The sequence below is a fragment of the Haliaeetus leucocephalus genome, unplaced genomic scaffold (assembly GCF_000737465.1).
Source record: "Haliaeetus leucocephalus isolate CR32 unplaced genomic scaffold, Haliaeetus_leucocephalus-4.0 Scaffold3, whole genome shotgun sequence".
NCBI lineage: Eukaryota > Metazoa > Chordata > Aves > Accipitriformes > Accipitridae > Haliaeetus > Haliaeetus leucocephalus.
Genome location: NW_010972439.1, coordinates 450,314 through 475,411, shown reverse-complemented (window position 1 = coordinate 475,411; position 25,098 = coordinate 450,314). Strand labels below are relative to the sequence as shown.

The window sequence follows — 25,098 nt, the reverse complement described above, 5'->3', positions numbered from 1 at the left end:
GACTTTCAGAGAGATTCTTAACTCCTCTCTCCATGCACGAGTGTGCTCTTGCTCCCTCTCAAAAGACTTGGCTTTTACACAACTTTTTTTTTTTTTTTTTTTTTTGAGTGTCAGGATTTTTTTGGCATCTGTTGAATCTGCAGTCGAATGGCGAAGCATATCATATTGAAACTGCAGTCAAACCCTATCTTAACAACACTGAAATCAAAACTTATGATTTATGCTGTCTGATTAATAGCAGGTTAAGAAACACTTTGGTTATTGTGTGTGTGCTGGCTTGCAGATCTTTTTCAGGGAAAATCTGATAGGCTCAAGTGAACTCTGGCAAAAATTTCATCTCTTATGTGTTCAACAAGGAATTACTTGTTTTCCACTGCTGATGTGGAGTACCTTAAGCTACAAAGCGACTGACTGTGAGGCAATACCCCATTGCAGAAGCGTTTTCCATTCCCTGAAAGGTGCATGCAAGCGAAGATGGAAATACATAGGTGCTGAAATGAAAATGTGGGAGCCAGTTGCAAAAATAATGCACTTCAGAGTGTGCCTGTTGCCACACATTTGCTTCTGGTGGCATGTTATTGTCCAGGTTTCTCTTGTGGGAATCAGTGGCTCCTACTTGAGCTTAGGGATTGTTGTTGGATGTTGTTCTTATTAAGCTGCTCCTCTTGGAAAAAAACACGGATGTGATTATTGGAGAAGGTTGATGGTCCACCAAGAAACCTGAGTGCTATGAGAGGCTGTAACAAAACGTGAAGCTGTGTGGTGCATGTGTGCTTTGAAAGCTTTCCATGAAGAGCAGCATTTGCGTTAGGTTTTCATAACGGTTAGGTTGTTGCATCAGGTAGAAGTAGATGCAAAATTTTTATAGGATAAGTCGTCAGGTTAGGCTGGCTTTAAATGCTGGCCGAGTCTGAAAATCTTTTCAATGTTACTAAGTTGAGTTCAGTTTTCATCCAGCCTATGCCCTCTTTGGGATAGAGAGACAACAGCCCACGGTGTTAGTTTAGCTTGACTCAGTAACCTGTTGTGTTTGCTTTGCTAGCGGTCATGAAGGACAATGAAAATATCTGATATTTCAAGAGAGGCTTGGGGCAAGGTAAACAGATGCCTGGCTGATCTGATACCACCTGGTTCAGAGTTGGCCTTGCTGTGATTGATTTACTGATATTGAACATAGTAACAGTGTGAAAGACTGAGCGGGGTGTGTGTGTGTGTTGAAGGCTGGGGGGTGGGAAACCTTCCTGTCTAATAGCAATTGAAACTAATAAAAATGCAAGGTGCCTATACTGTTTGCCAGTATCTGATTTCACCTTTATTATCCCTGATTTGGTGAAACTGAAGAGGGCAAACCTTTATCTAACACGTAGGTTTTTATGTGGAGTTTCACAAGTTACACGCAGGCTGCAACTGTGAGCCGATTGCTCTTTACAGTGCTCCTCGGAAGCAGGGCGAGGAAGACGTAAGCTGTGCCGTTAGCCCAGTGTCGTGGGGCAATGGGAAAGATAAGGTCCGTGCTCTGGACCTCCAGACTTAGACTCCCTTTACTGCTGTTGCCAATTTAAATTGAATCTTTTAGAACTTGTTTTCCACCATGTCTAGGCTGTCTTACCAGAAGCACCGCTGGGATCTAAAGGAAATGATACCTCTTAGTTTAAAAACCAAAACACATACACGCATGCACAAACTGCTCCGGTTTTCAGAGGTTTTGTGTAATTGTCCTTACTAGCACAGCGTATTACTTTTCTCTCTGAGTTACCCTCAAGAATTATCCCTATCTAGAACTGACTGATAACACTAATCTTAAAGGATGAAATCCTTGCTTGGAACAGAGTAAAGTGAGGGTTGGGTTGTGGGAATATGCTAGTATAAAACTGCTGTGAGGGTAGGGTATGATTGTTTAGTATTATTTTTTAAATTTAGTATTTTTTTTAAAAAACAAAACAAAATCACCCCAACAAGATGTATCACATAAAATCCAGACACCGTTGTGGTTGGCTTAGTGGTATAATCCAAATTCTAGATCATAGAGTTGGGGGGGGTTTCACTTGTTTGCTGATAGCCAGCCGTATGAATGTATGTAGCACATCATGGAAGATTCAGATCCAAGTTTGTCATTACAGGGCTAAGTTTTCGTATATTAAATATTTCAAAAATGGAAGAACGTACAGACCCTAGCAAAGAGTAGAGCTTAGACGCTCTGTCTCTATCTACATTAATTGAATGGCCCCAAGTTGTTCGTGAACTAAAATCATGGCTTCTAGCAGCATACTTTGCTGCTGCTTGTGAGGGCCTTTTGATGATTCAGGTGTCCATGCTGCAGATTTTTTTTGAGTGAGTATAATGAAGAATAGTAAGTTTGCTTGACATCCAACTATGTTCCTAGAGTGTGTTATTAAAACCCTTGCAGCTTATCCGCGGCTGTGCTATAAAGCTGTGGTTTTTTCCATGGTTGTCAAGTATTATGTAGAAAGCAAAACAGAAGCCCAGAAGGGTGTAGCATGACCTTTTGCACAATTAACACCTTCGATCTAAAGATCTTTTATTGAGACATTAATCGTTAATAAAGCTTGAAAAGTAATTTTCTACTTTGCTTTTAAATGATAATGTGTTTTCAGAAGCATGGAAGTTTTAAAACAAACTAAATTTATTGAATTGAAATATCTAGGTCTTTAGCAAAATTTTAGGAAGTTTGAATGGTTGCCTGTCCTGAAAGAAAGGTTCATCAGGAAAAAAAAAGGAAACATTGATATAGAAAACGTATATTAATTGATGCATTCCCCTGTCTTACAAAGATGAACTTTGACAAGGAAGTGACTGTGGTCTTCCTTGCTAATAATGATAATGAATTGTAATTGGATATTTACATAAAAAGCCCATTTTTGATACCAGCAACTCTTTAGTATAGGTCTGAGGAGGAGGGATGTCTGTGTCCTAGTAAAATAGACTCCCATAAAAATGCCTTTCAAAGTTTCCTTGAAACATTAAGAGGAAAACTGTGTGTGTGCTGTGTTTTTGTTTCGTTGGTCGTTCTTTTTTTGTCTTTCTTCCTTTGTTTTTTCTCCTTAACGTAACATTCTCAGTATTTCTCTTCTGGTCAAGGAATTGCTAGGCTCAAACATAGGCTTTACTTTGGAACAAATAACTATTATAGACAACCAATTTAGGTAGTATTTTCAAAATGTCATATAAATTAAGTCTTGGAAATATATAATTGAGTGAAACTATTTGTAATATATACATAAACAATGACAAAGCATTTATATTGCAGAAGACAGGCACTCAGTGAGCTGTTGGCGTGTATTTATTTACAATAACTTACTGGAGAAGTTGAAACATTCTGTGTCTTGGTAACTCCAAAGACTAGAAGTTAATCTAGTAGCAATAATGATTCTGATATCAACATAGATGTCAACAGAATGTGATGTCAGCACAATATGTGAAATTGACCTACTCTACTGCTGTTAAATTGCAGCTATTAAATTAACTCTATTAAATACTTCTTGGCTTTTTTTTAATAAATACTAGCCAGTTGCACTCACTAGAACATACACTGTTTTTTAAAAAGTCACACCAAGAAAACTACAAGCCTTAGTTAAGAGTAGATTACAGGCTTTGTTACATGCCTAGGTTTTGGTTTTAATAAATGAAGACTGTTCGTTTGAAATAATTTTTTTTTCAGGATATTTTTGAAACCTTTTTAACGCAGATGCCTTGTCTGTCCCATTCTACGGCCGTTGACAGAGGTCTTCGCAGACAGCTTTGCACAGCTCAGACTGCAGTATGTTTTTATTCTTTCCTAGTCAGCCTGGTTATGGAGCCCAAGGATCTTGGGCTTACTTTAATAGTCAGATAGGTACCGACTCTTCTATACCATTATTATGTTGCTTTACCTGCTGTTCCAGTGCTATAGAGGATGTCTAGCTGGTGCTTATCTGAAAGTTTTAAGTCCCCCACATCCTGTAGTCTCAGAAGAGCAAAAAATACGATCACAAAATGGTCAGAGAAGAGAAATTATATGAAGAACACAGAGTGGAAGGCATACCTATGGGTGATACGGGTTGGCAGGGCTTGCAAAACCCAGGGTGAGTCTGCTGGTGTTCCTTGCTCAGTGAAGGTCTGAGAAGTGCCTCAACGTTCTCCCCGTGCTGAAGCGGCGGCTGGTCCCGAGTAAGTCGACCATTTGCTCCCACCACCACTTGTGAGGCCACGGCAGGCAGAGTGGCCGTGCTTTCCTTTCGGTAGCAAATACATTGTGCTTTCTTCTGCTGGAAACCTCTCCCTGTAAGTCAACAATTGATTTTTAAGAAGTAAAAAAAAAAAAGAAAAAAAAAGGTAAATTTGCTTTTTGAGACCTGTTTAACTAGGAGCCTTTGTTGCTATGCTTCATCTCCTTATTTTTGAAGACATGATCTTCTGCTGAAGTGTTTGATGCAGAGAGAACATTTACAGCTACTTAAAAATTAGATTGTGAAAAAAATAATAATAAACGGCTGTTGATTTCGGTCCTCACACCTACTATTTTTTTAATCTATACACTCTTTAAAATCACTTGTACAGACCTCCTGTGAAGACTGTGTGGTGCTTAAATAACAGCAACGTGTAAAGGCTGGACACGACCTGACTCCTACAGAAGCAGGAGATGGGCAGCTGCCGCGGTCCCTGTTTTGCAGATGGGGGATGCAAGGCGTAGGAGAAACTAAGCTCAAACCCTCAGAGTCGCTGAGGTCTGGCTTTTGATCTGGCACGTTGACACCTCTGTGGCCTGGCCTTACTTGAGCACAACTGTGCAGGGAAGCTGTGGCAAGAGGGAAATTGAAAGGGGGTTTGTCCTTGTCCCAGATGGAGACCCTAATCCCTGAGCTGTTCCTCTTTTGTTTCCATAGGAGAGAATTCTTCCTTTTGTCTCAAGTACTAATGGAGGGGGAGAGGTTTAGAAATCTTTTATTGTCTTTCAAATAATTACAGTGTACCCTAGTAAGAGTATAATGACTCTTGTCTAAGCGAGGTGATAGATCAACGAGCGATGCTAGTATTGGTATTTTAAATTTGGTACCCTGTCAAAGACTCCTCACTACCTTTGCAAATTAAGTATTCCAGAGGAGTCCTGGCACCCCTGTGCGAAGGGACAGCTGTTAAAAATCCGCAGGACGTGAGTACGGGCAAAGGCTGTGTCCAACCAGAATGGCAGGAGCAGTTTAGGTGGGCAAAGAGTCAGTCCTAAACCTGGGACTGCTCCAGGAAACTTTAAAATCCAGACTGCAGGCCACTCTTGGCGGGGGAATAGCATGTTGTTGTTTGGCACTTCAGAAGTATTAAGAGAAGGTTCATGCTTTCCCCACTTTGTCCTAATGATGTTCAAGCAGACCCATTAAAGAGCAATTTCATTTAAAGTTGGAATTTTTAATTTTTTTTTTTTTTAATCTATAGAGAAAGGTTGCCATTCTGAAACTGGGACTAAGTCCTCTATTAGCAGGTACACAGTTCCATGTTAACCACTTTTTTCAGTTTCTTAATGTGCTTTTTTTCCTATATTCTTCTAGGAGCAATATTTTTCTGAAAATATCTGTCACTACTTCACTGCCCTGCCTTGCCCTGCAAACTTTTTCAGGGAGATGATATAATATGTTCTTTTTTCGTTGAAAGTAATGAAAAATATTTTTGTTACTCAAAACAATTGTGGGCAGGAAAACAATAAGATGGGGAAGAACCTTTTTTATCTGGAAAATAGCAGGTTTGCTCTAATTAACTTAAAGCCAGTGGAAAATTCTGCTGAGTGTCTATGTGAAGGGTTTGGCCCCGAAATCTCTCAGCAGAGTCATAAAGTATATAACTGAGGAAGGTTGTGCTGGTTTTGCATTTGCCTCTAACTCCTATATAGAAGTGGGTCTAGGGTTCGCGTGACACGAACTAAGCTGCATCTGAGTGTGTTCTAAAACCAGTTTTGCTTCTTGCATGTTTTCCCACGATAAATTCATGGAATCACAGAATGGCTGAGGCTGAAAGAGTCCTCTGGAGGTCATCTGGTCCACCCTCCCTGCTCAAGCAGGGCCACTTAGAGCCGCTTGTCCAGGAATTGCATCTTTAGTTTCAGAGAAAAGAGGGAGAATACGCTGCTGTACAAATGGAAAAGATGTTTGGCTTTTCTTGCCCTCCCACCTTCCATCAGGTGAGAAGGTTTGGGGGCAGAGGCAAGGTGCTGGCTGTGTCCAGGTGCCAGTTTGCAGTTGTAGCACCTAGAAATCAAGAACAGTGCTCTTGTCCAGATTGAAGAAATTCAGCTAATATTAATTTGTCTGAAAAACGAGGAATGTAGCAGCTAGATAGCTGACAGAAAGATAAAGTCATTCTGTTTAAGACCAGGATGGAGCTGAGAGCCAGAGTGAAGGAGGACTCAGTTTTGCCTCTTTGCTTGAAAAACACATCTATCTTTGTGCTTTAAAGACTGATTAGGGTACACAAGCAGATTTGTGAAAGTGTAAGCACCCTCTTGTTTGACCTTGCGTTTTCTTTTAATGCTTAACTATACTTAGCTTTAAAATATTTTTGTGAAAATTCAAATGTGTGTTCATCACTTGGTAGTTCTCTAATATGGATTTCTAGAGAGTCATTGTGGTGGATTGACCTTGGCCAGATGCCCACCGGCCGCGTTCTTGCTCCTTGTCCTCAACAGAAGAGGGGGAAAATAAGATGAAAAAAACTTGTAGATTGAGATAAAGACAGGGAGAACACTTACCAGTTACTGTCGTAGGCAAAACAGGCTTGACTTGTGGAAAATTAATTTAAGTAATTAAAATAGTTGGATGATGAGAAAAAAAGGCATAACTCATAATGCCTTCCCTCACCCCCTACCCTTTTTTCCTAGGCTCAACTTCACTCCTAACTCCTCTACCTCCTCTCTACACCTTTATATATTTTTATTCTCTTCTTTTTTTAGGAGGGGCAAGAAGCATAGTATAATTCTGAGGACCCAGCTGTCGGTGAGAGTCCATGCCTGCATTGGTAAGTGAAGTTGCACATGCCTGAAAGAGAAAAATAAACAGAATTGATCTCTGAGAAGCAAATCTGGGCAGTATGAATCGGACTCGCTGTGTTCCAAGTTGAGGATAATGGCCAATAAATTGATTTCTTTGTTCTGTTTGTTGCGTGCTAAAATTAGGTTGTGTTAATTCCATTACCCCCAAAGTGCGTTAAACAGCCCAGGGAAGTATAGCATTTGACAGTGAAGTGTGATGGTTGGGGGTGCTTTGGAGATCTTGGATTATCCGTCTTGCCACAGCCTTTGTGTGTGCCTGGAGAGGACTGTGTTCTGAATTGGGAAGGGGATCTGACGAATTGTTGGCTGACAGCTCACTACTGCGTTTTAATAGTATGTAATGTTTATTACTTCACATGTTGCAGATCTTGGCCGTGTATTTGTCATTATCACAGTGTCAGTGTCTTAAAAACCCTGGTTAAAACAATGCTGTCATGAGGAAAAGTCTAATGAAAGTCATAATGTGCGTGTCATAAGAGCTTTTAAGGTTGCATAAACAAACGCTGATGTGCTGTGATGGCGTTAATATGTTCTTCAGCGTTCTGCAGAGTGTTCTGCTGAGTGTTAGGGGCAAAGCTAATGCTCATGTTCTGGTGACGTTATGGTAAATGTTATGGGTGGCTGGTTTAAAAAAAAATAAAAAATCCTGTATATATGTGCCAGTCACCTGTTTCGTTTTCAACTTCTTCATAGCAGATTCAGCACCCTAACATGTTTAGCTTGTTGTTGGTCTTGCTTCAAGGGATCACAGCTGAAGCATTGAAATACAGGTATTTTCCTTAAAAGCAGGAAGAGAATGTAAAATTTTTGTCTTATTTCCACAGTGCTGCTGCTGTTGGAGGGTTCAGGCTTTAAATACAACTAAACTTCTTTCCCCTGCCCCCAGGATGCATTATGAAACGGCCTTTCTGGGAATTTGAACTGAGCATAAGCAACCTACAGAATTCCTCAAATACCTCCCATTGAGAGCAAACTCTAGGCTGCCTCATGCAGGAACAGATTCTCCTCTACTGCAGTTGACTTCAGGAACTACAGTAGAGCGAGCCTACGCGTTAAGTATTAGGGGAGAAACAGAGATGCTGCAAAGTCTAGGCTGATTTTATAAATGCGAATAAAATTAAGAACAGCTTGGAGAAGCTTGTTCTTGTTAGGTCTGGGAATATATTTGGCAAAACAGACCAGTGCAGCAAGACAAGATTTCGTATGTTTCCTGGATTGAGGTTTTATAAAAACAATTTTCATGTAAAAATTTTTGTTCAGAACGCAGCCATCGAGGAATTGGAGCGCACCAGGCTCTGAGCTTCCATGCGTGGCTGCTTTGTTGTTGTCTGCTTGCGTTCAAGCTCACTGTGGGCAATTAGGTGTATTAATGTGCGTGTATTTTAATTGTTTCTGTATGAAAGCATGTTCCTTTGTCAGGTGCTGTTACTCTCTGGCAGGGGTGATGCATTCAGTGGTGAGTACAGAGGAAGCCAGGCTGCAAAACTTGAGTCCAGATTTCAAGCTCCTAGAGCAGAGGTGTGTTTGGATATGGATTTTTGGCTTGGTTCGTTATAGGCACAAAAGCCAAACGCAAGATCTGGTTCTAATTTCCAACCCCCCTGCTGAAGTTTAGATTTTTAGGGTAAGTTTTTGTTTCAGCCCATAGCTTGATGTAATGTAGTTTCTTCTTTCTTCTTTTCTTTTTCATTTCTACATATCGAATGTGTCTTATTTTTTGGTATGGGATACTTGGGAAGAGTCAGGGACACTCTGCAGTTCTTAATACTGGCCTTGTTTGGTGACCTGTGCCTGGCAGTTAAACTTGTCACAGAAGGGGAGGGTTGTTTCACTGGCACAGTGGGTACTTTTCTTTGTCTTGCTCGTACTTTCACATCAGCTGCCTGTTAAGTTCTTTTTTCAAATATAAGCATTAGGTTTAGAGGTTAAAAGATGTATGACATGTTTGGAGTAGAAGCTAGGAGCTAGAGCAATCTGAGATGGTGTTATGTGGAATAAAACCATCTTGCTTTGGCTGTTTTCTTTCGGTCCTCACAATATCCTTGGAAAGCGCTGTGGTTAGCAATGTTACTGACTCTGCAAAGTCCCCAGTAGATATCTAGGACTGCTTTCTGAGAAGATGTGGTTAGTTCTGTAGTTCCCTTGCGACAGAGCCTCCTGTCGTCCTTGCGTTCAAGGTTTTACTTTGCTCTGAAGAGCTGAGTGGTGTAAAGAAATAGCTTTTCTGTCTTAAACTCTCCCATTTGGAGGTTGGACCAATATTTTTTTTTCTTCTCCCTAACATGTACTTTTAAATTGTGGGAAGTACACAAGTGTTTATGTTCAGATGTCCAGATAAAGTTTTCCATCATTAGTGACTTCAAATCTCTGGGGAATTCATCTGGCTTTAGTGTCAGAGGATGTATTGACTACAGGCCAATATTTTATGAGACTTGGGAAGCTTTAGCAAGTCCCATGTCAAATGGGGTGGGGTTTTTTGCTTTTAAGCAGGGCAGGGAAGGAATAAAGCTTACTAACATGAGTGCGGAAGTTGTTAATGAGTGGTATTTTCTGCCCTATTGCATACCAGTCACTCTTAAGCATCTCACTCAATGCATTAATACTTTTTTTTTAAATTATTCTCTCAATTTGCATTCTTGTCTTATGTTCACACTAAGGACTTTCATCATGGAGGAACACATTTTCTTTTGAATATCATTCTACTTCTTTTCCCATTTTGCCTTGATTCTGATTAAACTGTCAGAACTAATTAAAAGGTAATTTAAAAAAAAATTAGGGTTTTTTTAATACAAACTGCAATATTTACAATGGGTTTTTTATATCAAAAGACTTATTGCTGAAACCAGTTTTGTTCATAGAACATAACTGATTGAAAATTATAGATGTACTTTTGTATTTGTCAATGTTAAAAGCCCTTAATGGAGGAAGACCAATCCTTAAATCACAATGTGAATTGGTGTTTTGTTTTGTTTTATTTTCCACAATCTGTCAAATCTGACCTTTTTTTCAAATTAGAGTTATTGTGAGTTAATACCCTGTGGGAAAAGTCTTTCTGGTATTTTTGGCAGCTGAATGACTTTTCCTTGTTTGTATTTAGTTGTGTCTTAATGTAATTTTAATTTGTATGTATTTAACAATTACAGGGCTCAGCTGAAGCCTTGATAAAGTCCAATGTAAATGAGGGTGTAGCTTTACAGGGTGAACACCAACAGTGCCAAAAACTTTAGCCCCTGAAAATAAATGGAAGGTTTTAGTCAGGACAACTCTTTGACAGTGAAGTTTTAAAGATCTTTAAAAGCTCCACTCTTCCTGGAGAGTGACTTGGTTTATTCGTAGTGTCCTTGCTCAGACAGCTCTGTTTGCGGCTGCAGCATTTGTCTGTCTGTTGCTTCTTGGTAGTTTTCTCTCAAAACCTGAGGTGGTCTGTGAGAGAAAAGGCACCATTTACTCTTGCATATCTGGACACAGTATCTAGCCCAAGAGAGTCCCATGTCCTCTTTTAAAATGCTTATGCCTGTGATGGGGAATCAGGAGTCTTGCCCTCAATACGGAGAATGAGGTTTGGAGAGGGACCCATGGCAATGATTTAGAATGATGCTGCCAAAAGAAGTTTGACATAACCTTCAGGTGTTAATACAATGTAATACAAGAAGAATGCAAATAACAAAGGTTGATGTAATTCTGAATACATGTATTGGCCTGGGATTGCTCATACTACCGTAGCTTGCAAGGTCAGCAAATGTTGCAAGGTGCATTTTAAATTTTACTTCTCCTTTGTGTCAGTTTATTATCTAAAAAAATCCAAACACCCCCCCAACCCTCAATCGGTTATTTAAAATGTTTTGCATTATAAAATTGAGTTTTTGTATGGTTATAGCTCCTTCCTGTATTCATGCAAAGCCTTTCTTTTGTCCGTCTATCCATTAAAAATAATTTGCGTAGATATTTGTGTGTATTACGTTTGCTAGCTGGATCTAGCGAGGTCCCTAAACGGTGTGCAAGTGTATTATTGCAAGAGTCTTGCTAAACATATAATAGAGCTTCACTACTAGTCATTATAACCATTTTATAATACTGTTCTATTGGCTTTTGCACATGGGCAGTTGCGGACTTACCAGAGCACGGTGCTAAGTGATGTACAGCGCGCCTGCCATTCCTCATCTTCCGTGGGTGCTCAGCAGTGGATTATTCCCACGTACGCGACACGAGAGCTGCCGTGCCGCACAGCGGCTGTTTCCAGCCCCTGTTATTAGGGCATCTGCTTTAATCAGCGGCCTTAGCACCAATAATCCAGCCTTTCCACACAGCTCTTTGGATTGTCTTTTTGATGTGCTCTCACTCTTGGTGTCTTTTATGAAATGTAGCCGTAAATACCTTCTTGAGCTCCTCTTGTTCTGGGACACCTGGGGGAAGCTGTAAGCTAGTTGTACCTAGGAGGCTAGTAGAAGGCAGCTGTTTTTATTTGTCCTGTAATGGCTGAAGTATGCAGCTAGTCCTTTTTTTCCGTGTACAGTTTTCCCTTCTGTTATCCATTATGTGGACTTGTTGCATGTATTACAGCAGATATGATTAGGTTCCGCAACTATTTATGCATCTATTGAACCTTCTGGTAAGACCTGTCCGTCCAGGTGCTTGAGATGCAAGTTCCTCCCCAGTGGAACCACAGTGCTTTCATGAAGATAAAGTCATGTCTTGAGTCTATAACTGTATCTGGCACTTTGTTGCAGAGAAGTTAAGATACATGGACAGAAATGGGGAAAAAACATGGTTTGTCCTCTTATGAGTATGGTATCCAAGTGTAGAAAAACCAGTACGATTCTGGTTAAGGAAATGTGAAACCATGTTGTATTTCATTCTCTGAGGGCAGAGTTAAGCTTGTGCCTACAACCCATGTTATTGGTACTGTCTTGCTTGAGGTGCTTCTCCCTAGAAATATCATTATCCTATTGCTTCTGTCTGGTGTAAGTGTGTTTGCAGTGTGCTGAGTGCGGGAGTAAAGTTCTCATAGCCATGGACACTGAAGCTCCTCTAGCTCATACTTTAAAACTTTCTCATTATTTTTTTTTAAAGGGAGTAACTTATTGAATTTAAAATAAACAGCTTTCTTTTGGTAAGGGAGTTTCTGAATACACTAAGAGAAAGAGTCTAATTAAAAAGCTTTTCTAAAGGAAGCTTAATTGTGGCACTCACTGTGAGCTCTTCATTTGGGCAAGTAGTGATTGATATGTTCCAATGAAAGTCTCAAGAAAGAGAGGTACTTTGGGTTGTTTGAAGGGCATATTACAGTTTTCTGTTCAGTGTTAGGCATTCCTAATAGAAAACATTTTCAGTTTGAGGGAGGGAACATGTGGAGAGCATTAGCAGTTCAGCAAAACGTGCAACCAATTCGGATTTAATTTAAAGAGGAAAAAAAGAGGTGCCTTGAGAATTTGTTGGAAGTGCTGTGGTTTTGCCTTCTTTGTGCTGATGGTAACAGGAGAGAGAGAGAGGTGAGTTTAAATTGCCTTATCAAATATCTTCTTAGCATAATTGGGACAGAAAAGACAGTGATTAATGGATTTAATGGTGCTGCACAAGGATCCTGCATGCGTTATGGATTTGTAATCATGATGTGCTTCCTATGACTCTTGCTGTAACTTGGTAAAAGTCCTGGCTTAAATGAAGATAATAAACAACATGTTTATTAGATGTAAACTGACATCACACAAATTGAAAAAATGTGAAAAGGAATGCCAGAGCTTGGGGGGGATTTTTTTTTTAAGGGTTAGGCTTTTTTAAATAGAATAATTTGAGTTCTATTTAAGACAGTGCACACAGTTCTGGGCCCTTCTTCCAGATGAGATTGGAGATATCTGGTTCAGCTCTCTTTCAATTTGACTGAAACATGAAATAGCTGCAAAGTCTGTGATAAAAATACCCTTTTCAGCTTTTTTAGGATTATTTAAATTTTCTTTCCTGCGAATGTGGAACACAGATGCTCTAAGTAAAATCCCCTGGTTCCCAGATCAGATTGCTTTGTGAAAGTCTATCTGTATAAATAACTTGTGGTTTTGCTCTAAAAATGTACACCTCTTTAAACTGAAATGTTAGACTTCTGTTGTACTCCTCATGCATGCGTTTAGTCGGCCTCCTTTGTGGGGATGAACCACGGTACTTCCCCGTAACCTGTGATTTGCCTTCCGTGATCTCACTGAGAAACCTCTGCGCTGGTCCCGTAGGATTTCAGAAGGTGTTTTGAGACAAAGCAGGGAAATTTCCAAGATTTGTCTCTGCGTATTTAATGTCAATTACAATCCATAAAATAGGTTTTGCAGCAAGAAGGACTAAGAAGCTGTAGAGCAGATAAAGCCTCCATTAGCAGTGGTTGTTGCTTTAAAGTGGTGGATTCCTGCTTTAAAAGGGCTTGTCCCAGGTTTGAAAGGACTGCTGTGGAGCGTGCTAGTGGGATGCTTTTCTCATCTTGGGAAGCTTTGTGTTAAAATGTGAAAGCTTATCTGACTTGACTTGCACTGGGAAGAACTGCAGAAATAGAGTGAAATGTTTTTGAATTGGGATATCCTCTTTCTGACTTTTTTTTCTGGCAACTTAGATTTCCATAATAATTCCCTTTTATTACAATGTGTAAAACTTGGTAAGGGAGAAGGAATCTACTTTTGACTCTTAAACCAATGAGATTTAAAACAAATCTTGTTTCCAAATAAGCATAAATCCTCAATCATCTTCAGTGGCACCTTAAAGGAAATCATCTCCTCATAAAGCCAGGAAGGAAAATAAGTAGTATGATACTTTGCTTCCTACCTCCCAACACAAGCCCATTTAGACTTGTTTCAGATATTTTTAAAAAGAATTATGAAGTAACATATTACTGATATTTGGACTTTTTTTGAAAGTGTATTTTTTCATGCAGTCTAACCACATGTCCTTTTGAAGATCCAAAAATTCTAACAAAATCTAATAATGCTTTTATTCTTTGCATATTACCATCTGCCCAGTGCTTTGAAAATACTGTACATCCACTGATGAATAAAATTTCACAAAAAAGGAGGACTAAGTTAATTACCAAATTAACTTGGAATTACTGGAGTATACTGCAATTGCAGTTTCTAAAACTTCATGTCTAAAAGAGTCATGTTGCTATTGTTAGGACTAGGTTTAACACCTTTTTGTAATCTAAAGAGAAACAGGCATTGTAAATTTAACCTCTGAGATGAGTGAGAAGAATTTTGTACCATTCTAAACTGTTCATAACTGCTCATAAAGGATGCCAAAAATAGACCCCTCTGGAAATATCTGGTAACAACAGTAGTATCTACTATGATGAGGTCTTTGTGGCTTTGGTTGGATTTTTTTTTGGTGTGTTTTTTTGTTTGTTTGTTTTTTTAAAGAAAAGCAAGCAAATAATTGATTAATTCAATAGATGATTTAGGCATTTTATAACAGCTTCCATGTTCTTCAATTAGATTTTTGAGAAATACTTGCCCAATAAATAAATAAGCACAACCTAGGAATTGTCTCTAGATGATCCTGTTGCGATTCTAGAGGAGATGTTGCCGAGGCTGGTCCTCCGTGACCTGTGGAAGGTCTTTGTGGTTAAATGTTTCAAGAAGTCTGTGTGTGTGTGTGCAGCAGGTGGGGGGGTGGGTGTTGGAGAAGAATCACATCAATTTCAAAGCTGCGAAACTCCATGATCAAGGCAACCTCATTAGCTTGTTCTGCTACTGATGCTGCTGCCTAACTGGGATTTTGCAGGTCCACGTTGAGGTGCGAAGCTCCCCTTCAGCATCGCTTGTACTTAATGCGGCCCTTTTCTCACCTTGGGGGTTATCTGGGCATCAGTCTCTCCCAAATCACAGCTCGTGACTCTCTCACTTGGCTGGGACTTGTGTAGTTTGCTGAGGGGTGGCTTTAGCCATCCTGCTATGGTAGGAATCTATAGAAATCATTACTGCTGTATAGCTAGGTATAATGTGACAAAATTGCTTTTACTTCATCATAACAGTCCCCAAATTTTTAAGGGGGTATCCTAAGTTTCATTAAGCGTGTAGGAGTTAGTGTAGTTTCCTTAAAATAAAATAACAAATTTAATGCAACCTCTTACATCAGTAGCTGTTGTTAGTTTTCATGTAGTTTCCCTTTTTAGCCATTTGCACTTTCCACTTTATAGATATTTGTATTGACAGACAATGCAGTTCTTACTCTTACGGTCTGTGTTCAGACAGTTAAACTCATTTTGCTGTAGACTGAAGCACAGCATGTTCAAGACCTTAACTATGAGAAAAAAGTTAAGCTTATATTAAACATCTTCAAATGAATTAGTGTTACACTCAGAAAAGAAGAGAATTATTTGTTTCCTGCCTCCATCTAAACCTGTTCTGTACAGAAGATACAAACCAAACAAATGAATTGTTTTCAGATTAGTTCTCTTGAAACCATGTACCACTCAGGCCTGTTTTAAGCTTTACCCTGCAAAACTTGTTAGAATAAAATAAAATTAAGCACCTGAACTATGGAAGAGAAATTAGGAGCTGCTACTAAAAAGCTGTGCGTTTGGAATAGGAAATGTTGGTATTTCTTTGGGATGTCATTCTCAACCCTGCCAGTGATTTAGCCATGTTTGTAAGGAAGGCAGAGGGGTGCTGATTTTGCCCAAGTGGAATTAGGGTAAATATAGTTTCTGTCTCCCTGAGATGTTCCAAGATGCGTGGACAAAATTTGCTTTGACTTGCCAACAGTCTGTAAGCGTGTATACTAAAGACTGCATTAACATTAAATGTATATTTTTTGTCTACTAGCTTTTGTGTTTAGAAATGTGACATTCTTCATCTTGCCCAGCTGTAGATTTTAGCTCTGGATTTGCTGAAATTTAAGGAGCTGCATAATGATCCTGGAAGTGGCTGTAATGCAAGTTGTGGCTCTCCAGTTCCCAGAATTCTTGGGTAGAGAAAGAACTGGATTAGTGATGTTTATTTTTCTATAATGTACTTCTAGTGTAATAAAAGAGCAGAAGTGGTGTTAGTTCATAGAGCAAGGGGTCATGCTACTACAGAAAGGAGGCTTCTCTTCTCTTCAGAATGAATCCATTACATGTAATGCTTTTGAGTGGAAGCCCTGCAAAAAGAGTGGAGTTTTAGCATATAGCAAAATTTGTATACCCTGTTTATTTCACAACTTTTCATGTCTTCAAGTGTTACTTTTAATCGTGAGCTGCCTTTTTCTTGTTTTTCTTGGCTGTTTTTTTGTTCATTTGTTTGTTTTTTTGTACAGCGCCTGTATTTTAATAATGATAACAGCTCCTTTAAGTCTCCCTTTTCCTGCTTAAGACTCAACAAGGGACATAAAAATTTAGGCTCCAGAGGGATAAAGTTACAACCTCTTAATTTAAAACCCCAGCAGAAGTTACTGTGACTGAGCAGCACGCTATTGTAAGTGGTAGGATATCATAAGCCGTGTCAATTCATATTTAGCCATTTGAGATGAGTCTGGTATGTATGAAGTTATGTATCAGGTTTCTTTTAACCTTTCAGACATTAAATATTTAGCTCTGGTCTTACTATTAAAACATGAAGAGGAGTATGTTGGTAAACTGTGCTTTAAAAAAAAAAAAAAAAAAAATTGTGTCTGCGGGTTTATTTCTCCTCGTGGCTGTTGACAAGGATTTCACTTCAGGTTTAAGGGCCAGTTATAACTTCAGAATGTCTAAAACTGGTGTATCAAGTTAACTTGTTGCCGTGCTGAGGAGGAAAATATAAGCGTTGGACGTCTTCCTTACTTCTTCCACAATCCTAAATTTAGGTTCACCGGCCATTTAAGAGCCTGTTCAGCACCAAATGCCAGTGGAGAGATTTGCTTGCTGCTTGACTTCGCGTGAAACAGGGACAGCTGAGAGTGTGGAAAGCTTCTCGGCAGGTTGGGCACGGGAGGAGGCCTGGGATAGATTTTGCCCCTGCCTGAGGGCTGGGGTTTTCCTCAGCCTTTTTAGCAGTAGAGTTTATTCTGCAGGGTGTGGGAGCCGGGTGAGCTGTTCCAGGCAGGGGAGGATGGTGACGATGCCGGCAAGACGGCAGCCAGCTGTCATTGCTTTTCTGCCTCTTGCTGCTTAGAGGAGCACGCATGAGTAGTTCCCTGTAACTGCCTCAGAAACACATCAGGAGGCTTCCCTGCTTCTTTTCTTTTGCTGTCATGCTGAAATGCTCGGTGTTGCACTGAGGAAAAACTTGCTGTAGAAAAAATGTGGGTATGTTTGCATGCAAGATCCAGCGTCGTAGGTAACTAACCTGAAAATCTTTGTTAAAACCCTCGCAAAGGAGTTCTGCCGTCTGTTGTTCACCTCAACAACAGAATATTAAAAATTATTGATTAATTTTTAATTAATCCCAATACATTAAAATTCGCAGTATATTAAAAATATTCGAGATCCAAAAAGAGTGGGTGAGGAAATAAAATCCTACCTACATCTTTGCTGGAGCAGCTAGGTACTACTGTAATACTCTCAGGGATGGTATACCCTGAGAAAGGGGAGCCACAGGGATGCTCTGAACAGCTCCCTAAAGCCCTGGGTGTGAGCACACACTGCGCTTTTCTCCAAAGGTTAGTACAGGTGATGAGTACGCAAGAACCCGTGGTTACCCTAGACAACACGCTGTGGGGTATTCTGGTAGCAGTGACTGGGTCTCCTGGATTTTCACTCTGAGGTTAGTGGTCAGCACATTACTGTCACCACAGTCTTGCTGTTTTATATTGTGTATCTGTAATTCAGGTGGTGTGCGTGGTTTTCTGTTATGTATGTTGCATGTTTCGGACTCCTTAGTCAACATTCAGTCATTTCAATATCTTTACTAGGACTTCAGGGGGAGTTTTCCTAACCTGAACAGCTGTGAGTTTTTGAATCTTTTTGTTTTAAAGCCAGTAAAATACTTATAATTTGATACCAACTAACAGGACCTGGAGGACTGTCTGTGAGCTGGCAGTACCTGTTTGACTAGCTGCCTGTTACCTTGGGGTGTGAGGTACCATTTCCAGCTGGCCCCTGGGAATGCTTGTTGGGGAGGCAGGAAGCGTGAGCAATGCAAACACAGAAACGCCCAAACAGTTCCTAAATTTCATTTTAGGGAAAAAACAAAACGCCAAACAGAAAAGCACGTGCTACACAGAACAAGGATTTTCGTAATTGCATCTGTTTGATGAAGCCTGAGAACCCCAATTCTTCCTCTATGAAGAAGAAAAAAAAAAAGTGCCCACCAAACACTCAAAACCCAAAAGCAAAACTCCTCAAAACCAAAAAACCAAACCCGACAAGAAGAAAACAGCGTGGGGTTATTTCCTCCCTCTTGTCTGCTTTCCTCTTCTCTTTGTTGCAGGAAAGGAGTAGGAGCCTTACAAGCCTAATTCAGCTGACACAGAGCTTCAAGGCACTGGGCGTACTTCTTTTTCATATTGCTTGAGTTGCTCTTAACCATAAAATATCTAGGTGAAGCTTTACTGCTGCATCCCTGCCACGAGTCGTCCTCTTGTCGGCCTCCAAGTCACGCCAGGCATGCAGCTTGGCGGCCGTGTTAGCCACTAGGCTCTCTCTGTCAGGGGTGAGCAGAGCCTGTCTCGAGGGCACTTCGGAGCATCTCAGTTATGTTCCTGCCCTGGATTGCTCTTGTTCCATTGACCATAAAGGGAACAGATGAGGGAGAGGAACTGCCTGGCTGAGAGGTACATGTATTATCTGTTGTCCCTTCCTGGTTTCTGTCTTCAGTCCTGATAGTCATTCTTGGATGACAGCAGCTTTGAGTGAAATCTGGTTCTTTGCCAAGCTCTGAAAATAGTTGCACCGATTTCTTCTTTCCTAGTTCTATCAGGATCTAATGTGTAATTTGTATATGTAAATTTACTTATCGGAATAAGTCCTGTGAAGTTATTCTGGAATGAAGTTTGGTAAGAGCAAGTAAGGTTCAGGGATTCAGGCTATGGGTTACCTCCATTGGCTCTAAGGCCTGTCATATGGGCAGAAGAAAATGGAGACGGTGTCTGCTCTGGGGTTGTACCCAAGCGCATTGCTAGGACTGAGGCAGAAATTCTGGGTGTTGGACCACAAGGCTCTTTCTGGGCAAATCCTCACCTCTCATAAGACGGTTTGGGGTGAGAGTTGGTCCATTCTACCTTTACGGAGCACCAGTCTTGCACTCAAATGAGATGCTGCTCTTCGATAATTTGTACCAGCCTGTTTCCTGGGGATCAGAGGTGCAAGCGCATCCCTTCCCAGGAGGAGGGGAAAATTACAGTTTTACTCTGGTTCCCAGCACGGTGTTTCTGACAAGACCTCCCTGAGAGCAAGCGCGCTGCTTCCCGCGTTACAGAGCCTGCATGCCGAGCTGCCAGCACTGAAGAGGAGGATTCCTTTCCTCTTTGTGTCTCTCCTGTTGCTGCTGTTGCTTTTTCATCTCGCCTGATCTTCTTCTGAGCCCGATGCCGTGCAGTCGGCGGTTTTCGGAGGCGGCTGCTGCCTGTGCCGCCTGTTGACAGATGGACCGATGGCAGGCGGTCAGGCAGCCCAGGCGCCGCGCACGCAGGCTCTCGCCCACCCATCCCTTTGAGGGTCAGGTCAGCTGTACTTTGGCATTAAACTCCCAGCTGGAAAGATCTTTTTTTGTGTTTCCTAGGAATAACAAGGAAAAGGAAGGGGGAGACACTTCGCAGGCTGCAGCCGTACCTGCCCTCTGCTGCGAAAACAAGGGATCTATTTTCAGGACAGCTGCGTGTCGTGGGCATTTAAATGTGATACCTTATCGGAGGTGGCTGTGGCGCATGTCAGCATTCACCCTTTTCACGCTGGCTTCTTGCTAGATAGTGAAATTGTGACTTTCACCTGTCGGTTCTGCCTTCGTTGTGCGATATCGCAGCCAGTGTTAAAGCAACCCCCCAACTATGTCCCAGTGACCTCGTCGTATCTCTCGGGGTTTTGTACCGCTGTTCTTTGCATGCTTGCGCATGCATGAAAATATTGCTTTAAATTTTCCTCTTTTTCTTACCTCGTTGATAGTACATGAAGTGTATTGCAGCCTTAGTACTTCTTATCAGGGATAGCTTGTTTTCTCTAGGAAGAAAAACAGTAGCATGGTTTGGACAAAAAGCCCAAATTCCTGTCTGCCCGCCCTTTCTTTTCATGAATTTCTTGGGGTTAAGTAACATCAAAATTATGCAGGGAAACTCTTACATTTACTTTTGTCAACCTCTAATTTCTGAATAAAAGTAGCTGTTGCGGATGGAGCATTTGCTCGCGGATGTGTGTTTGTCATTTTGGAGCACCATATCTGATAATTTTAATGTTAGAAGGCAGTTTCTCGGCTGAGTTAAACTGGTGTAGATCACCCCCGTCAGCATTCACCGCTGCCTTTGTCTGTCCAGAAGCGGCCTGGGCAGCTGCATCCATCTCTTTCTGTCGGTCTGGTGCTTTTTCAGTCCATCGCGTGGTCCACGTGTGTGTGCGGCTGAGCACCTGAACCCGAGTGTCCCGAGCCACTGCCTCTTGGCTGATAAAGCGGGCAGCTTGCTTGTGGCTTTCGGGGGTTTTAATCAGAGTGAACAAAACGCGTGCTGGGGAACAAGGCAATGTTCGTTAGGATTATGTTTCTCAGGCTTACTTCCTTGACAGTCTTGGTCAAATATAAGGTAATTAAATTTCTTGGAAAATGCGTTCTCCTGAGGATGGATGTTTCTTTTCCATTTTGATTTGGAAGACTGCCATTAAGGACCTGTTAGTGAATAGCCCAGTTTTCTCAATCTTACATTTATTGTCTCATGTTCTTTTGAATTAGGTAACTGCCTGGTACTTTGGCCGTTCTGAACTGCGCAGGTAGGAAGGCCGTGGTGTGCTGCTTATGTTCACAGAGAATGAATGAACACCTCTGGGCACCTGCAAAATAAATGCTGGTTATTTAGACACTCGGTTCTCTGAGTTTTTTCTTTCTGAGGGGTTAATGAAGGTCTGAGTTTGCTGTAATAAATCTATTCTGATGTGAAAACAAAGGCGTAACCTGATGCACGTTCAGGTGTATTGAAGGAGCCAGAACTAACCCTTATGTTCATTGTGCCAGGGTGGGTTTGTCTTAACTTGAATGTGATTAATCACCACACATCTGTTTTTCATTCTAATAAAAATGTAACTAATACCTCTTTCTGCTTGTTCTTCATCACTCATTTTTCATGGATCCATAACAGACTCAAGAAAAAAAGTTCAGTATATTTGGCTGAAATTTGAGATATTTTACTGAGACGGGGAAAAATTTACTTGGACATGACCAGTGAATTTTAATTGATGTTATTTAGTAAGAATAATGACTATAATTTGAGAGAAAACAGGTCTTTGCTATATGAGCTCATTACCGTATCAGAAATAACACCACTCCTCTGTTACTACACTTTCCCCTCCTCTTGTTGAACTGCTGCAGATGCAGCACTCGCAGGGATGATTTTTCTATTGTTCCTCATGGTGGTAAATACATACGGCCTGAATGCAAGAATTTTCTGCAGACATTTGCTGGGGAGTTTTTTGTGTTTGGAAATGTCCAGCAACTCTGTGAGCTTGTTGATAACTTTTAATAATTAGGGTTTTAAGAAGGGTCATGGTGGCGTCCCAACCACTCGTGTCATGCCTTTTGCACGTATGAGGAGCAAAATGAAATACAGCAGTAGCTTTCCACCTTGTGGTCAGTTTGGTGTTTTGGGGGAGCTGGAAGACCCTGTGTGTGTTGGGTTGGAATGGACCTTTAAAGATCATCCAGTCCAACCTCCCTGATACGGGCAGGGACATCTTTCACTAGATTAGGTTGCTCAAAGCCCCGTCCAACATGACTGTGAACGCTTCCAATGATGAGGCATTAGAAGTGATGACTTGGTATGTCAAGAGCTTAATCACACCACCTGGACAGTTTTTTGTGTGGACTTTCAAGGCGTTTGTGACTGGGTAGGACTGCACTTCCATGAGGTTTTGTTGATCTCGCTGTTGGGATTAAGCAAGAGGTCAGAGACATCTGGAGATGCCAAAGCCTTTTGATTAAACTCTTGAGGGTGATAAACTTGGTTCATATGAAGAGTCTATATGTAATGGGAAAGCTGAAAACAGAAAGCATGTCTTCTCTACCATACTGTGAGGAAGTTCTGCTTTGCATAAAAATCTTGCTTGCAGACCTGTGTCCCAACTCTGGGCAGCATTGCCACCAGTGCAATGCTTGGTTATCCCGGACCTTGCTGGCTTAAGCTGCGAAATGAGTGAACTGTTCGTAAGGAGTCCTGAAATGAACAGTGATAAAACACAGGAAATCTCCTCTCCTTTTTTTTCTAAAAAGGAGAACTATTTTTAAAGAAAAGGTGTACTAGTGCTGAAAGAGATTTGATACATTCCTCAATTTTAACCACAAAAGATAAGCTTCCTGTTTTAAAAAATAAGTATTTTTCTGGTAGATGCTAGACTTATGAGGATTAAGAAAAAGCAATCTGCATCATCTGTGCAAACTGGGAGTATGTCATCCAAACCAGTAAAAATGTTCTGTTGAGAGAATTTTTTCCTTGTCCTGCTTTACCTAACACATTTTAAATCTCCTGATGTCTTTGTGCTCCTGTTATTTATACTCTCTGAACAGATTTTTCTCAAGTTTCTAGCTGGAAACAGTTGAATTAATTTCTGTTGGAACTCTGGGTGCTTCGCTTGTCTGAAAATCAGTCCCTCGATTTGTCAAATATTGATATTTTTAAGATTAGCTTTTTTTCCTTTCTGCTTGGCAGTTTCCTAGAGCTACGCACTTCAGTCGTTGGTACTTGTTCACCAGCAGGCAACATGCTGATGACTTCAGTTCTATTACTTAGTTACTTGATAATTGTGAATTTCCATTTGAAATTGGTTGAAAATCCTACACGTGCACAGTCTGTTTTCACATGTAAATCTGTCCCACAATGGCACAGATATGTATGAGTGTGCTGAAGGCCATTACCAGTGGGTGGGGAGGGCAGCTGATGTACCCTGTACGCAGAGGTTGGTTTACCATGGAAACTCACAAAAAGTCTCTGCAAATCTGCTACATATATCAAAAATATAAAGCTACTTGCAAGGTATAAGCTTTGCTTTCCCCAAGAAAAAAAAGAATCCTCTACAGCTTTAGTTTTTATGCACAAGGGTGTTTATGGATGTTAATTTGGAAACTCGTGCATGTTTTCAAAACTGTGCGCTATAAAGAATGCGCTCTGGGAAATCAGTGATATTTTGCACTGTTCTGTATTAAAGTCAGTTTACTACATCACATCTAGTAAAAAATCACTTTAGACAAGTATTTCTTTTCTGATAGTCTCTATGCAGGAATTTAAGACTGGAAGGGGCATCCTCTGAGAGTAGTCCTCTGCTATCCCGCATTACATAATCTCCTCTATAAAGTTGCTACCTAATATACATGAACACAGCAATAGCCACTTTTTTTGCTTTCAATTGCATTTATGAATTGCTAAGTTCACCCCGTAGATCCTGGATAAAATTGAATTTCTGCTAGCCGTGCAGCCTGAGATTTAATTACTGCTGACCTCACTTGGCATCCCAAGTTTGGGAACAGCTGTGTGTGCTGAATCAGATCTTCAGCCTGTGCAAACTAATTCTTCTGTAAGTCATTTGAGAAGCTGGTACAGTCTGTATGTCATTTCTATCACGTATAGATGCAAAACATTTATGCTGAGCTTTGTTACTGTGCTATAGATCCTGAGTTCAAAGCAGCAAGGAGCTTCCAAGGTGGAAACTCAGAGTGGAATGAAATCGATATTAACGTGCTTGGGGTAGAGATCAACAGTCGAAGAGTAATTAAGGTCTCATCTTCAAATTTCAGATTGGACACTTCTGTTCAGCAGCAGTTCTCCTTAAGGGATTCTGCAGAGCTTGTTTTGTTGCTGAGTATATTCTCATTGCATTGACTTTAAACAGTAGAGCATTGTATGTGGTATGTGTTCATTGAATATTGACAACTTAGAAACAAGTAGACAAACTTCTAGGGCGGTGGGAAGGAAGAGATTACCATTTGGTAGCTGTGTCTTGAATTTCTGAATCTAGGCAATTTATTTTGAGCAAACTGTGGTAGGGATTGCTGCTGGATGCTGCCATGTTGCATACCCTGCAGGTTTCCAAAGGAGCAGCTGTGAAGGCAGTTAAATTCACTGAAGACTTTCCCTGGTATTACAGTAGGGTATTTGGCACCGACAATGAAATATGAGGATATAGAAATACTCTCAAGGCTGCTAAGCTAACTCAAGGCAAAAAAACCCCCAACCCAGCCAACTCCTCTCTTCCCCCACACCCCAACCTAATCCCTAAGGGAATGCCTGCTTCTAAGGATGAGGAATGTGGGTATATAAGTGGGTGTATATATACATTACAGTGGTCTTGGTCACCATCATATCCAAAATGAACACTTGGATTTCCTCATTGCCTTAAGAAAAACCGATGGTGTCACTGGGGGAAGATGTGACAGGGCTGGCTGAGAAGCCCTGAATGCTGCTGTAAACGGATACCTGGGTTGAAATGAAACTGAGTTAATTCAATACAGGCTCACTCCTAGATGACAGGTCAGTTGAGCAGAGGTAAAATACTGCTGTAACAGATGGACAACTGCTTGGAAAAGAGATTGAAATAGAGTAAGGTAATTAGGGCAGGAGACAAACGTATTACATGACACTACATACATTGACTAGGGCTAGAATCAACAGTTACCTTCCTGGAGGTCTTTGGCTGGGACACCAAAAGGAAGGAGTATAAAAGTGGAAAGAAAGCAATATTTCTATTATGATTTCTTTTATAGGCTTACATGCAAGGTACTTTCCAGATACTTGAAAAGGATAATCCCTGCTTCAAAGCACTCATTTTTTGACTACAGAAATGTAGACAGAGGTTAGGGGAAGGGGAACTAAATAAGGAAAGTATATGTAATGTAAATGCCTAATTACACATCCAGAAAATATTTGAAACAGTCAAGGTTAAGAGTTAAACCCTCAAAAGTTAGGAAACACTGGAATTACAGTCGACTTCAAAGCTTTTATTATGGTATATT

General features: G+C 40.7%; 1 protein-coding gene across 3 annotated transcripts in view; it reads left to right on the top strand.

Annotated features, from left to right (window-relative positions):
* The window catches only part of FHOD3 (formin homology 2 domain containing 3), a 387,204-nt gene that overhangs the window by 46,782 nt on the left and 315,324 nt on the right, over positions 1–25,098 (top strand). For all 3 annotated transcript variants that reach the window (XM_010573877.1, XM_010573894.1, XM_010573885.1), the window contains exon 3: positions 6,935–6,999. In XM_010573877.1, the coding sequence (XP_010572179.1) occupies positions 6,935–6,999 (65 nt within the window). The remainder of the gene's footprint in view (positions 1–6,934; positions 7,000–25,098) is intronic.